The following is a 14,307-nucleotide window of genomic DNA, read 5'->3' as shown; positions in this document are numbered from 1 at the left end:
GTAGAATTATTCATTGAAACCACTTACTTGGGCTTTGAAACTTCTTTTTGGGGGGTTTAAATTATGCATCCAGTATCCTTAAGAGTTATAGGAATATTCAAATTACCTATTTCATATTCAGTGAGTTGTGGTAATTTGTGTTTTGACGATGGTCCAATTCATCTAAGTTGTCAAATTTATGTGTGTTTTAGTTTTTATAGTATTCTCTTACACTTTTGACGCCTGCAAAGTCTGTAGTGACATCTCTCCCTTTTCCTTTCCCTTTCCTTCCCTTCCCTTTCCTTCCTGTCCCCTTTTTCTTTTTCTTTCTTTCTTTCTTTCTTTCTTTCTTTCTTTCTTTCTTTCTTTCTTTCTTTCTTTCTTTCTTTTCTTTCTTTCTTTCTTTCTTTCTTTCTTTCTTTCTTTCTTTCTTTCTTTCTTTCTTTCTTTCTTTCTTTCTCTCCCTTTTCTTTCTTTTGTAATTTGTGCCTTTTCTCACTTTTCTTTGCCAGTCTTGTTAGAGGTTTGCCAGTCTTAATGATCTTTTCAACAAACCAGCTCTTTGTTTCATTGATTTTCTCTAATGTTTTTCTGTTTTTAATTTCATTGATTTCCATTCTTATCTTTATTATTTCTTTACTTCCATTTGCTTTGGATTTATTTTGCTCTTTTTTTCATAATTTCTTGAGGGGGAGCTTAGATAGTTGATTTGAAACTGTTCCTATTTTTACTGTATGCATTTTCAGACTATAAATTTTCCTCACAGCACTGCTTTAGCTATGTCACACATAGTATTTTGATACATACTATTTTAATTTTCATTCATTGCAATGTATTTTTAATTCCTTTGAGATTTCCTTTTTGACCCATAGATTATTTAGAAATATGTTGATTAGTTTTCAAGTATTTGAATATTTTCCCATTATCTATTATTGATTTCCAGTTTGATTCTATTGAGGTCAGAGAAAACACTTTGTGTGATTTAATTCTAAAGTTTTGAGATTATCTTATGGTCCAGGATATGATTTAGCTTGGTATATGTTCTGTGCACACTTGAAAATGTGCATTCTGCTATTATTGTGTGGTGTGTTCTATAAATGTCAATTAAATTCCATTGGTTGATGGTGTTGTTGAGTTATTTTATTCCTTGCTGATGTTCTTCCTAGTTTTTCTATCAATTGTTGAGAGAGAGTGTTGAAATTTCCAATATAATTCCCAACTTGTCTATTCTCCATTTAATGGTCTTAGTTTTTGTTTCACATATTTTGCAACTCTATTTTTTGGTACATTCTTATAGCTTCTTGATAGGTTGATACTTAAGATTTGTTTTTATTCATTTAAATTCAAGTTAGTTAAACAGTGTAGTATTGGTTTTTTTTAACATCAGATAATTTCCTTCTCTATCTCTAGTAATTTTCTTTGCTGTGAAGGTTCTACTTTATATAATATTAACATAATCACTTCTGCCTTCTTTTGATTAATATTTACATGGTATATCTTTTGCAACACTTTTACTTTCCATCTTGTATATAATTTGAAGTGAGTTTCTTCTAGATATCATACAATTGGTTCTTTTTTTTTAAAGTCCACTCTGCCACTCTATTTTAATTGGTGTATTTAGCCTATTTAACTTTAATGTAATTATTGGTTATGTTAGGACTTAAGTTTGTCATTTTATTTTTTTCATTTTAATTTTCTCTGTTTTTTTTCTCCCCATGTGTTTTTCCTACCTTTATATGCCATGTATAGTACATATTTGAACATTTTTTAGAATTTTATTTTTATTTACATACATCATACATACATAACTTATTATAGTTGATGGTGTCATTATTTTGCAAGTTTGAATAAAGTGGAGAAATCTTACCTTCCTTTTTATCCTTTTCCCCTTCTTTATAGAATTGTCTTAAATATTTCCTCTCTATACATGTAGAACCATATCAGGTAGCATTATAATTTTTGTTAGAAACTCAAGAGGAGAAGGGAAGTCTATTGTTTTTACTCCTATATTTGCTTATTCTGTTCATCCTTCCTGATGTTCAGTGATTTCTTTTCTGTTTATAGATCGTCTATTAGCCATTCTTTTGAGAAGCCTACTCACATTTGAATTGTTCTCCTAAATTGTTATGTTTCTCTGGCTACTTTCAAGATTTTTTCTTTGTTTTTAGTTTTCAGAAATTTAATTATGATATGTAGTGGCATGGATTTCTTTATTTTTCCTGTTTGGAATTTGCTTAGCTTCTTGAATCTGTAGTTTATGTTTATTGGCAAGTTTGGAAAGATTTTAGACCTTATTTTCTCAAGAATTTTTCAGCCACACACTTTCCTCTCTTTTCAGGATTCAACTGCATGAATGTTAGGTGTATACAGCAATTTTATTTATTTTACAGTAGTTTTATTTATTATAGTCAAAACCTAGAAACAACCCAGCTGTCCCACAGGTCTCTAAACCTGTTCTTTTTTTCAGTCTATTTTCTCTCTGTTGCTTTGATTGATTAATTTCTGTTGTCTTGCAGCTTGCTGATTCTTTCTTTTGTCTGCTCCATTGTGTTCTTGAGCTTATCCACTGAGGTTATTATTTCAATTGTTATATTTTTCAGTTCTAAAATTTCCATTTGGTTCTTCTTTACGTCATCTATTGTGTGTGTGTGTGTGTGTGTGTGTGTGTGCAGAGACTTTCTAATATTTTCATTTGTTTCAAATGTGTTCTAATGGGTTGTTGAAATTTAAAATCCTTTTCAGATAATTCTCACATCTCTGTCATTTTGATGTTGGCATCTTTCAAGCATTTAAAATTTTTATTTAGCTTGAGATCTTTGTGATATTTGATGTAAGGAATGACTTTCTGTTGAAATGTGGCCATTTTGAGAATTATGTAATGTGACTCTAGATTTTATTAAAATCTTTGGGTTTAACTGGATTCCTTTAACACTCTCCATTAGGAGGGTGGGAGTGCTGCCTTGTTACCCATCCCACTGAGTATGGTGGGAGTCCCAGCTTTCTAGTGGCCTCCACTGATACCTTCTTGGTGAAAGAAATAGAAATGTTTTGTTACTTCTCCTGAAACATGTGTGTGTAAAAATGAGTATTTCCAAAAATTAATTATAGGGATGAGGTGGTTGATGTTATGTAAATAATTTTTCTTGAATATTTTAATTTATGTATATTTGAGCTCCTGAATAATTGTTTTTATTTAATTTGTAATATTTAAATTGTTGTAAGTCTACTGTACTGAACAGTGGGAGCCATAGGTATTATTCCTTTATTAAACCAAAAAGTAATACTTGTGCTCTGTGACAAATCCAGTGAATTCACAATAATTTAGAGTAAAATGGTCCTCCCCATCCCAACTCCATTCTCCAGATGTAACTACCTTTAACAGTCAGACCCAGTTTCACCCAGTTTTTAGTCTCTATTTACAGTTTTATTCATGTTTTTCCACCTCATTTACTCACTCCTGGTCTTTCTCTCCAACTTATTTCTGTACATCCTTTGTAAGCTTATCCTTCTCTATCTAGCTATTAAATGTTGGGATGCTTTCAGACTTTGTTCTAGAAACCTTTTCTTCTACATCAATATTGTTTTTCTTTGTCACTCATCTATCTCCTTGCCTCAGTTGCCACTTCGATGACTCATAAGCTTATTTTTCTAGTTCAGATCTCTGGTCTGAGTGTCAAACCAATTATGCCAACTCTGCATGTGACAGCTCCTTTTGTATCTAAATGGCACTTCAAGCCCCATACAAAAACCAGACTAGTGATCTTCCCTTCCAACCTCTTACAGATTTCACATCTTAATGAGTGGTACAACTATATATTGAGTTATCTTTGCCAGAAGCCTAGAGTCATTGTTGCTTCCCTTTTTCCTTCACCTCCCATACCCAGTTAATCCACCATTCCTGTGGCTTTTCCTTCCTGAATCTGCCCACTCCTTCCCTATTCTACCTCCAGGCTTTCATCATCTCCTGCCTGGGCTAATGAAGTCCTTTCTTAAATGGACATTTTCTGCTTTAATCTCATTGCATTTGAATTATTTTTTTACTCTGTAACAAGAGAGATACTTTCAAAATAAAAATTTGGTCATGTTACCAGCCTACTTAAAATGTTTCATTTTTTTTATTGCTCTTACAGTAAATACCCAAATCCTTAACATGACTTAGCATAGTATGGATTGTGTACTTGACAATCAGTAAGTATTTGTGGAAAAATGAATAGATGAACTTACATAGTTTAGAGTGTTTGCTATTAAAATAGTATTGTTAATACATGTATCTCTATATATCATTTTTTACTCTTGTTATATTTCTATTTGATATATTTTTAGAAATGGGGCTGCTAGTATGGTTTGTTTCTCATCTATTAAATATCAGGGGTAAAGGAGAAATTGGTGTAGTGCCTTGTAGTCATCAAGAGAAAAAGAGAAGTCTGATCTAAGAAGATCAGTGATGATTTATTAAAGGAGCTGTCTTGTACCTTCTATTGGATTGGGGGGGGGGGAATTATATCCCAAAGAATTGCCCAATGACTTAAGGACTTTTTGTTTTTGACATTTTATGCCAAATAACTTTAGGTAAAATGTTTTGTAAGAGAGAGAAAAGAACAAATGAGTCAGATTTTCATATTTGTAACAAATGTGACTTATTCCTATGTTTATTTTGCTTACATGTTTTTCTTATTAAAGACAATATATGGAAACTAGGTTGTTTAAGGAAAGGCATGATTTGAAATAGGGTGGTCACATAAGAAGGATGAATAGAAGTAATGTATGAATTGTAATTTTCATAGAAATAAAGGATCTGTTTACTAGTGTAGTAGATACTGGGCAGAATGTGATATAGACAAATAGTGTTTTCAGAGACATGTTCTTCCACCTCTGTCTCTTTTGGTTTACTCAATGGAAGGAAGGTGGCGGTGCTGGTGCTTGTGAAGTAGGTAGAAAACAGGATGAAGGTCCTGAACAGGGGCCTGAAAGATGGGGGACTAGGAGTATCAGTTTGCTACTGGTGCTGCATTTACTAGTTTTATGACCTTGGGCAAGGTAGCTAATCTCTATGATGCTATGTGTCCCATCTGAAAATAGTACTAACCACTGATTTACATGCAAAGTAGGTTGGATGTGATCATTTGTTTCATTATTTATTAATGTATTTATTAAAAAAATTCATTTGTTTGAGATGATACTAAAATGCTTTATTGCTGATTTTAGTTATAAATTTGCATACCAAAAGATAAAAAGGCTGCAAAATGACTCACAATGGGCAGTTAGGGCAGTGAGAGGTAACCATAAAAGTCTGAGAGTTAATATGCTTCTGGAAATATGCATTTATTCAAAGGGAGCACAGAACTCTGAAATTCATATGTAACTCTACAAATTTTTTTTCTGTTTCTCCCCTCACTGTAGCCTTTTTGTTGATACTGAAATGTGTAGATTAAGCAGCTTTATATTTATTTTCTTCTTCCTATTAATTTTGCATCAGCTACTTTGTGGCTGTTTAAGCAAAACATTGATTTAATTTCTCTGTTTGTCATTTCTTCTTGTTCCAGGCAATGGACCTCACCACGACCGTTGCTGTACTTATAATGAAAACAACTTGGTGGATGGTGTTTATTGTCTCCCAATAGGACACTGGATTGAGGCCACTGGGCACACCAATGAGATGAAGCACACAACAGACTTCTATTTTAATATTGCAGGCCACCAAGCCATGCATTATTCAAGGTAAAAATAGTGCCATGTTTATAAGCATAGAAGTAGGACGAGAGGTAGTATTAGGACAATGGAAGTGTTTACTGTGTTCAAAGCAGCAGTGTCTCCCTTTGGGGAGGCATGTGGGCCTGCAGTACTTTAAGGAGATAAATTATAGTGAATCATTGTGTGAGCTTTTCTGGTTCTAGATGTGAAGGATCCTTTTTATAGAATTCTTTTATTAATTACATAACTGGCATCAATGTATTTTGACCAGACTGTAGTTGGCCAATCTTTGTACTTACATAGTGGATCCTAGACCAGCATGTATATCTTTTATGCTACTGACCAACAGTGAAACAAAAACTGGTGTCTCTTTATAAAGTTTTATTCAGATAAACATGTGTAAATACAGACATAAAACTAGATCAGATGTGATCATTTGCTATACTATTTAATAATATATTTATTTTTTGTGTATGTAATTGTTAGGCCAGCAATATTTTCCATAATAAAAATTGAAACACTAATGAGGCTGCTAACTAAAAAGTAAGGTTCAGTACACTTTCCTTCATTTCCACTCATCAGAAGTAATTATTTCCAATGATTTTATGGTTAGTTTTTCTGGAGGTTAAATCCAAGTCTTAAATAATATTCCTATCGTGTTATCAATTCATATAATGTATCAATTTAAAAATAGCTATTATTTCCTATCTGTGGCATGAGAGAGATTTAGCTCACTTCTATTTGTTCTCTTTCCCCGCTGCCAATCCCTACCAGCTCATTAAAAAATTCCTTTGTTATTTGACTTCATAAAAATTCTGTTTCTCGACTCATACGTTTTTGACAGTGCCTCTTGATTTCCTACTGGATAAGTCAGGGATTTATTGTCCCCATATTTTCTTCCACATCTACTTCCGCCTGTTAACTCCTACTGTGCATTACTTTCACCTTCTCGAGGTTTATAGAATTTACACTTCATTTACTAAATATAAGTAAGTCTTTTATAGTTTGATGATTTAAAAATGGAAACCAATATTCAACATTTAAAATATCATGTAAATACTATTTACTGTGGATCATGCAGTGTTTGTATCATAGACAAAGAGAGACATTCTCATCTTCTTAAAAACTATTGCTTTGGGGCTCCTGGGTGGCTCAGTTGGTTAAGCGTCCAACTTCAGCTTGGGTCATGATCTCACAGTTCATGAGTTTGAGCCCCACATTGGGCTCTGTGCTGACAGCTCAGAGCCTGGATCCTGCTTCAGATTCTGTGTCTTCCTCTCTCTGTGCCCCTCCCCTGCTCACTCTCTTCTCTCTTTCTCTCTCTCAAAAATTAATAAAAAAACATAAAAAAAACTGTATTGCTTTGAATGAGAGATATAATTAATACAAACAGGGTTGTGAGTGGTAATATGAGTATAACATTTCATCATGGTATTAGGGAATTCATGTTCTTCTTGGACACACCATTCTTGTAAATCCATGCTAGATGTTGGCCTTGCCGATGGATTGGAGGCAGAGCATGAGGAAGAGAGGAGTTAAGCATGACTTATGGCGTTATGGTCTGAAGAACTGGATTAATGGTATTGCTGTGTATTGAGATGAGGAAGACGAGATGAGAAGACTAGAGTATGGATTGAGATAACAATTCTGTTGTTGGCATATTACATTTGAAATGTAGGTTAGATTGCAGAAAGGAAATCAATTTGATATCTGGATGTTTATGGAGAGGTTGGGAGTGGACAGATAAAATTGGGGTTATCATTATCTGGGTGACTTCTAAGTAATGAGTTTAGATGGAATCATTTAGTGAATGAGTGAAATATAGCAGAGAAAAAGAAAATAAGGGAAAATAATAAGCCCGTGGATCCATACAATTTGGAGATCAAAGAGAAGAGGATCCAGAGAAGAGAACTGAAAAGAAGCATCTGTTGAGATGTTCTGACCTTTAATGAGGATGTGTTTATGAGTTATTTTTCATTTTTCCTGGACCACAATTGCTGAAGAGTCGTGTCTTAGGCTCTAAGGGATTTTCTTCTACTATTTGATTATTTCTCTTCCTTCATTGTTTTTGTTGTATCATTAAAAACCTTCCCTAGATGGATTTTGGACCTCTTGGATTTATATCTTTTGTTGTTTTTGTTGAATATCACATTTTCTGTTTAAATTTAACATCTCAGAACTAGATAGGAAATTTTTTTTCAATTATTGTCAAGTTAGCTAACATACAGTGTATACATTGTACTCTTGGTTTCAGGAGCAGATTCCCGTGATTCATTGCTTACATGCAACCCTCAATGCCCATCATCCATTTTCCCCTTCCCCCTCCCCATCAACCCTCATTTTGTTCTCTGTATTTAAGAGTCTCTTATGGTTTGCCTCCCTTTCTCTCTGTTTGTAACTATTTTTTCCTTCCCTTCCCCCATGATCTTCTGTTAAGTTTCTCAAGTTCCACATATGAATAAAAATGTATCACATCTGTCTTTCTCTCATTGACTTATTTCACTTAGCATTATACCCTCCAGTTACATCCATGTTGCTGCAAATGGCACGGTTTCATTCTTTCTCATTGCCAAGTAGTATTCCATTGTATATTTAAACCACATCTTCTTTATCCATTCATCATTTGATGGACATTTAGGCTCTTTCCATAATTTGGCTATTGTTGAAAGTGCTGCTATAAACATTGGGGTACATGTGGCTCTATGAATCAGCACTCCTGTATCCTTTGGATAAATTCCTAGTAGTGCTATTGCTCGGTCATAGGGTAGTTCTATTTTTAATTTTTTGAAGAACCACCACACTGTTTTCCAGAGTGGCTGCACCAGTTTGCATTCCTACCAGCAGTGCAAGAGGGTTCCTGTTTCTCTACATCTTTGCCAACATCTGTTGTTTCCTGAGTTGTTAATTTTAGCCACTCTGACCAGTGTGAGGTAGTGTCTCAGGGTGGTTTTTGTTTGTATTTCCCTGATGAGGAGTGATGTTGAGCATCTTTTCATATGTCTGTTGGCCGTCTGGATGTCATCTTTGGAAAAGTGGTTGTTCATGTCTTCTGCCCATTTCTTCAGTGGATTATATGTTTTCCGGGTGTTGAGTTTGTAAGTTCTTTATAGGTTTTGGATGCTAACTCTGTATCCGATATGTCATTTGCAAATATCTTCTCCCATTCTGTCAGTTGCCTTTTAGTTCTGTTGATTGTTTCCTTTGCAGTGCAGAAGCTTTTTATCTTGATGAGGTCCCAATAGTTCATTTTTGCTTTTATTTCCCTTGTCTTTGGGGACACCTTGAGTAAGAGGTTGCTGTGGCTGAGGTCAAACGGTTGTTGTCTGTTTTCTCCTCTAGGGTTTTGATGGTTTCCTGTCTCACGTTTAGGTCTCTCATCTGTTTTGAGTTTATTTTTGTGTATGGTGTAAGAAAGTGGTCCAGTTTCATTCATCTGCATGTTGCTGTCCAGTTCTCCCAGCACCATTTACTAAAGAGACTTTTTCCCTTGGATGCTCTTTCCTGCTTTGCCAAAGAGCAGTTAGTTAGCCATGCAATTTGTGGGTCCAATTCTGGGTTCTCTATTCTATTCCATTGGTCTATGTGTCTGTTTTTGTGCCGATACCACACTGTCTTGATGATTACAGCTTTGTAGTAGAGGATAAAGTCCGGGATTGTGATGTCTCCTGATTTGTTTTTCTTTTTCAACATTACTCTGGCTATTTAGAGTCTTTGGTGGTTCCATATAAATTTTAGGATTGTTTGTTCTAGCTTTGAGAAGAATGCTCATGCAATTTTGATTGGGATTACATTGAATGTATAGATTGCTTTGGGTAGTATTGACATTTTAACAATTATTTGTTTTTCCAATCCATGAGCATGGAATGTTTTTACATTTCTTTGTGTCTTCTTCAATTTTTTTCATAAGTTTTCAGCATTCAGATCTTTTACATCTTTGGTTAGGTTTATTTCTAGGTATTTTATGGTCTTGGTGCAATTGTAAATGGAGTCCATTTATTGATTTCTCTTTCTGTTGCTTCATTATTGGTGTTAAGAAATGCAACTGATTTCTGTACATGATTTTGTATCCTGCAACTCTGCTGAATCTATGTATCAGTTCTAGCAGCTCATGGGAGTCTTTTGGGTTTTCCATGTAGAGTATCATGTCATCTGTAAAAAGTGAAAGTTTGATTTCTTCTTTGCCAATTCGGATTTCTTTTATTTCATTTTGTTGTCTGATTGCTTTGCTGAAGCTAGGACTTCCAATACTATGTTAAACAACAGTGGTGAGAGTAGACACCCCTGTCGTGTTCCTGATCTTAGGAGGAAAGCTCTTAGTTGAGCATGATATTAACTGTGGGGTTTTCATATATGGTTTTTATTATGTTAAGGTATATTCCTTCTATCCTGACTTTCTTGAGGGTTTTTATTAAGAAAGGATGCTGTATTTTGTCGAGTGCTTTTTCTGCATCTATTGAGAGGATCATATGTTTGTATTAATGTGATGTATCACATTGATTGATTTGCAAATATTGAACCAGCCCTGCATTCCAGGAATGAATCCCACTTGATCATGGTGAGTAATTCTTTTAATATACTGTTGAATTCAGTTTGCTAGTATCTTGTTGAGAATTTTACATCCGTGTTCATCAGGGATATTGGCCTCTAATTCTCTTTTTATGTGGGGTCTCTGTCTGGTTTGGGAATCAAGGTAATGCTGGCTTCATAGAATGAGTCTGGAAGCTTTCCTTCCATTTCTATTTTTTGGAACAGCTTGAGAAGGATAGGTATTAACTCTGTTTTAAATGTCTGGTAGAATTCCTCTGGGAAGCCATCTGGCCCAGGACTCTTATTTATTCAGAGATTTTTGATAACTGATTCAATTTCTTTCCTGGTGATGGGTCTGTTCAAATTTTCTGTTTCTTCCTGTTTGAGTTTTGGTTGTATGTGAGCATCTTGGAATTTGTCCATTTCTTGCAGGTTGTCCAGTTTGTTGGTGTATAATTTTTCATAGTATTCTCTAATTATTGTTTGTGTATCTGTGGTTTTGGTTGTGATGTCTCCTCTTTCATTTGTGATTTTATCTCTTTGGGTTCTCTTTCTTTTCTTTTCGAGACGTCTGGCTAGGAGTTTATCAATTTTGTTTATTTTTTCAAAAAACCAGCTCTTAGTTTCATTGATCTGTTCTACTGTTTTATTGGATTCTATATTGTTTATTCTGCTCTAATCTTTATTATTTCTCTTCTTCACTGGCTTTGTGGTTTCTTTGCTGTTCTGCTTCTAGTTCCTTTAGGTGTGCGGTTAGGTTTTGTATTTGGGATTTTTCTTGTTTCTTGAGCTAGGACTGGATTGCAATGTATTTTCCCCTTAGGACTGCCTTTGCTGCATCTTGGATTTATATCTTATTCTGGACTTTTTAAAAATATTTTCATCTCTTGGTTTTATTGATTTAAATTTTGGAGACTTTATTTCTTCCAACTCAACTAACTTTTTTTCTTAATTTTGATAATTGTATTCTTAATTTTCATGGACTCTTATTTTGTTATTCCCTTATTGCATATTCATTTATTCTAGTTTGTGAATGGATATCTTCTTGAGTTTTTCTTATAATACTATTAAGAATGATTTGAAGTCCTCCTATCTTACTGGAATTATCTTGTTTCCTTCAGAATCAGTTGTTCTCTTCTCGTTTGACCTTTCTCTTTTTTGTCATTAGTTTTAAAACATTGTTTTTTGTTTGTTTGTTTGGTTGTTTGTTGTTTTTTTTCCTGAGAGAGAGACAGAGCCCAAACCTCAGAGAGACAGAGAGAGAGGGAGACACAGAATCTGAAACATGCTCCAGGCTCTGAGATGTCAGCACAGAGCCTGACATGGGGCTTGAAGTCACAAACCACAAGATCATGACCTGAACTGAAGTCAGACCCTTAACTGCCTAAGTCACCCAGGTGCTCCTTTTGTTGTTGGTTTTAAATATAACTGGAAATTTTTAGTTGTTCACATTTATTAATGGAAAGAGTAGGTTGATTATTCAATTTGATGGGTATGAGTTTCCTCTGCCATTACTAGCTTCTAATCCTATAACAGTGTTGGCACAAGCTGTGTGCATGTGGGTAGATCATGTCTCCCTGAGTAGAACAGAAGCAGACAATCAGCTTGGGCACTATGGCTACCCTACTCTGCATGAAAAGATGAGGAGGACCTGTGTGGGACACACCTCTCACTCTGAGAGTCTTTGCTCCCCATATAGATGTTTCAATTTTTTTTTTTTTTGAGAGAGAGAGAGGGGAAGAGGGAGAGTAGGAGAGAGGAGAGAGAAAGGGAGAGAGAGAATCCCACGGAGTCTCACTGCTGTCAGCACAGAGCCTGATGCAGGGGTGATCTCATGAATTGTGAGATCATGACCTGAGCAGAAATCAAGAGTCAGATGCTTAACCAGCTGAGCCACCCAGGAGTCCCGGATGTTTTAGCATTTAAAAAAGGTATTTCTTCACATATAGTATCATAGCTGTATGGGGGATGCGTATGAATCATATTCTCACAGTTCATTCACAGTTCATACAAAAAGGGTAAATTAAAAAATTTTCTTTAGGGGTGCCTGGTTGGCTCATTCAGTTGTTTGACTTTGGCTCAGATCATGTTCTCAGGTTCATGGATTTGAGCTCCACATTGGCTCTCACTCTCAGCACAAGCTTGCTTCATATCCTCTGTCTCTCTCTCTCTCTCTCTCTCTCTCTGCCCCACTGCGCTTCTCTTTCTCAAAAATAAGTAAACATCTAAAATTTTTTCTTTATTAAATTTTTTTATGTTTATTTATTTATTTTATTTTTTTTTTTTAAATTTTTTTTTTCAACGTTTATTTATTTTTGGGACAGAGAGAGACAGAGCATGAATGGGGGAGGGGCAGAGAGAGAGGGAGACACAGAATCGGAAACAGGCTCCAGGCTCTGAGCCATCAGCCCAGAGCCGACGCGGGGCTCGAACTCACGGAGCATGAGATCATGACCTGGCTGAAGTCGGACGCTTAACCGACTGCGCCACCCAGGCGCCCCTGTTTATTTATTTTAGAGAGTGAGAGAGACAGAAGGCGAGCGAAGGGCAGAGAGAGAGGGAGACACAGAATCCGAAACAAGCTCCAGGCTCTGAGCTGTTAGCACAGAGCCCAATGTGGAGCGTGAACCCACGAACTGTGAGATCCTGACCTGAGCTGAAATCTGACACTTAACTGAGGGAGCCACCCAGTTGCCCCCCAAAATATTTCTTTAAAGCAACTTAGTTTTACATCTAAGTCTCTATTCTACTGAATTCTCAGATAATTCCACTTGCTATTATCCTTCTTAGGTGTGTGTGTGTATATATATGTATGTATGTATATATATTACATAGAATTTATATGTATATAATATATATACATATTTGTGTATATATGTATATATATGTTCAGATATATACATATATATTTGTATGTGTATATTTGTGTGTGTGTGTATATATATATATACACATATATATATAATACCCATCTGTTGAGAGTTATCATAAATTGATATTGAATTTAATCATGCTTTTCCTGCATTTTACATGTATATATTTACATCTGAGAAGGATAATAGGTTGAAAAAACACATAATATATATATGAAAATATAAAACATATAATATATAAGTAACACATACAATATAGAACATATATTTATACATGAGGTATATATGTAATATATAATACACACAGAAACACATAGCTAGATACATATATAAATGGGATAAAATTTCAGAATTATCATAGTTTAGAAGTAAATAATGGTATTCTTTGTTCCTCTATTTATTTATCTCTATAACATAGATAACTAGAAACTTGGGAATAAATAACAATTGTTTATAATGGACCTGGAGCCATATCTTTACTTTTCAAGCATCCCCTTAACTTCCAAGATTTCTCACATTTCAGTTCCAGAGTCATCTACTTGAAAATCAGTTGAGTGGTATGATTTAAAAAAATTTTTTTTAATTGAGGCATATTTGACATATGACATTACATGACTTCCATGTGTACAACATAATGATTTAATATTTATATACACTGGGAAATGATCACCACAATAAATCTTGCTTCCCCTGTCACTGTATAAAGTTACATAGCATACATACAATATTATTGACTGTAGTCACCATGCTGTACATGATGTCCCTATGGCTTATTTATTTTATGACTGTAAGTTTGCACTTTTAACAATTTTCTCCCATTTCACCCCACCTCCCAGCCCTCTCGTATCTGGCAACTATCAATCTATTCTCTTCATCTATGTGTTATGTTACATTGTATTTGTTTGTTTTGTTTTTTAGATTCCACATCTAAGTAAAATCATATGGTGTTTGTCCTTTCCTCTGTCTTACTTATTTCACTCAGCATACTGTTATGTTCCATCCTTGTTGCAAATGAATATTTGATTATTTTTTTATGGCTGAGTGGTATTCCATTGTGTGTGTATTTGTGTGTGTGTGATATATCACATCTTTATCCATTCATCCATCAACAGACACTGGTTGTTTCCATAGCTTGGCTGTTGTGAATAATACTGCAATGAACATAGGGATACATATGTGTTTTTGAATTCATGTTTTCATTTTTCTTCAGATAAATAACCAGAAGTGGAATTTCTGG

At 34.7% G+C, this 14,307-nt stretch overlaps 1 protein-coding gene across 2 annotated transcripts in view; it reads left to right on the top strand.

Moving 5' to 3' along the window:
• Positions 1 to 14,307, top strand: part of EPM2A (EPM2A glucan phosphatase, laforin) — a 107,991-nt gene that overhangs the window by 34,215 nt on the left and 59,469 nt on the right. For both annotated transcript variants that reach the window (XM_023254472.2, XM_045058169.1), the window contains exon 2: positions 5,523 to 5,697. In XM_023254472.2, the coding sequence (XP_023110240.1) occupies positions 5,523 to 5,697 (175 nt within the window). The remainder of the gene's footprint in view (positions 1 to 5,522; positions 5,698 to 14,307) is intronic.

Source organism: Felis catus, chromosome B2 (assembly GCF_018350175.1).
Source record: "Felis catus isolate Fca126 chromosome B2, F.catus_Fca126_mat1.0, whole genome shotgun sequence".
NCBI lineage: Eukaryota > Metazoa > Chordata > Mammalia > Carnivora > Felidae > Felis > Felis catus.
The sequence above is the reverse complement of the archived record's forward strand: the minus strand, read 5'-3'. Positions and strand labels throughout refer to the sequence as shown.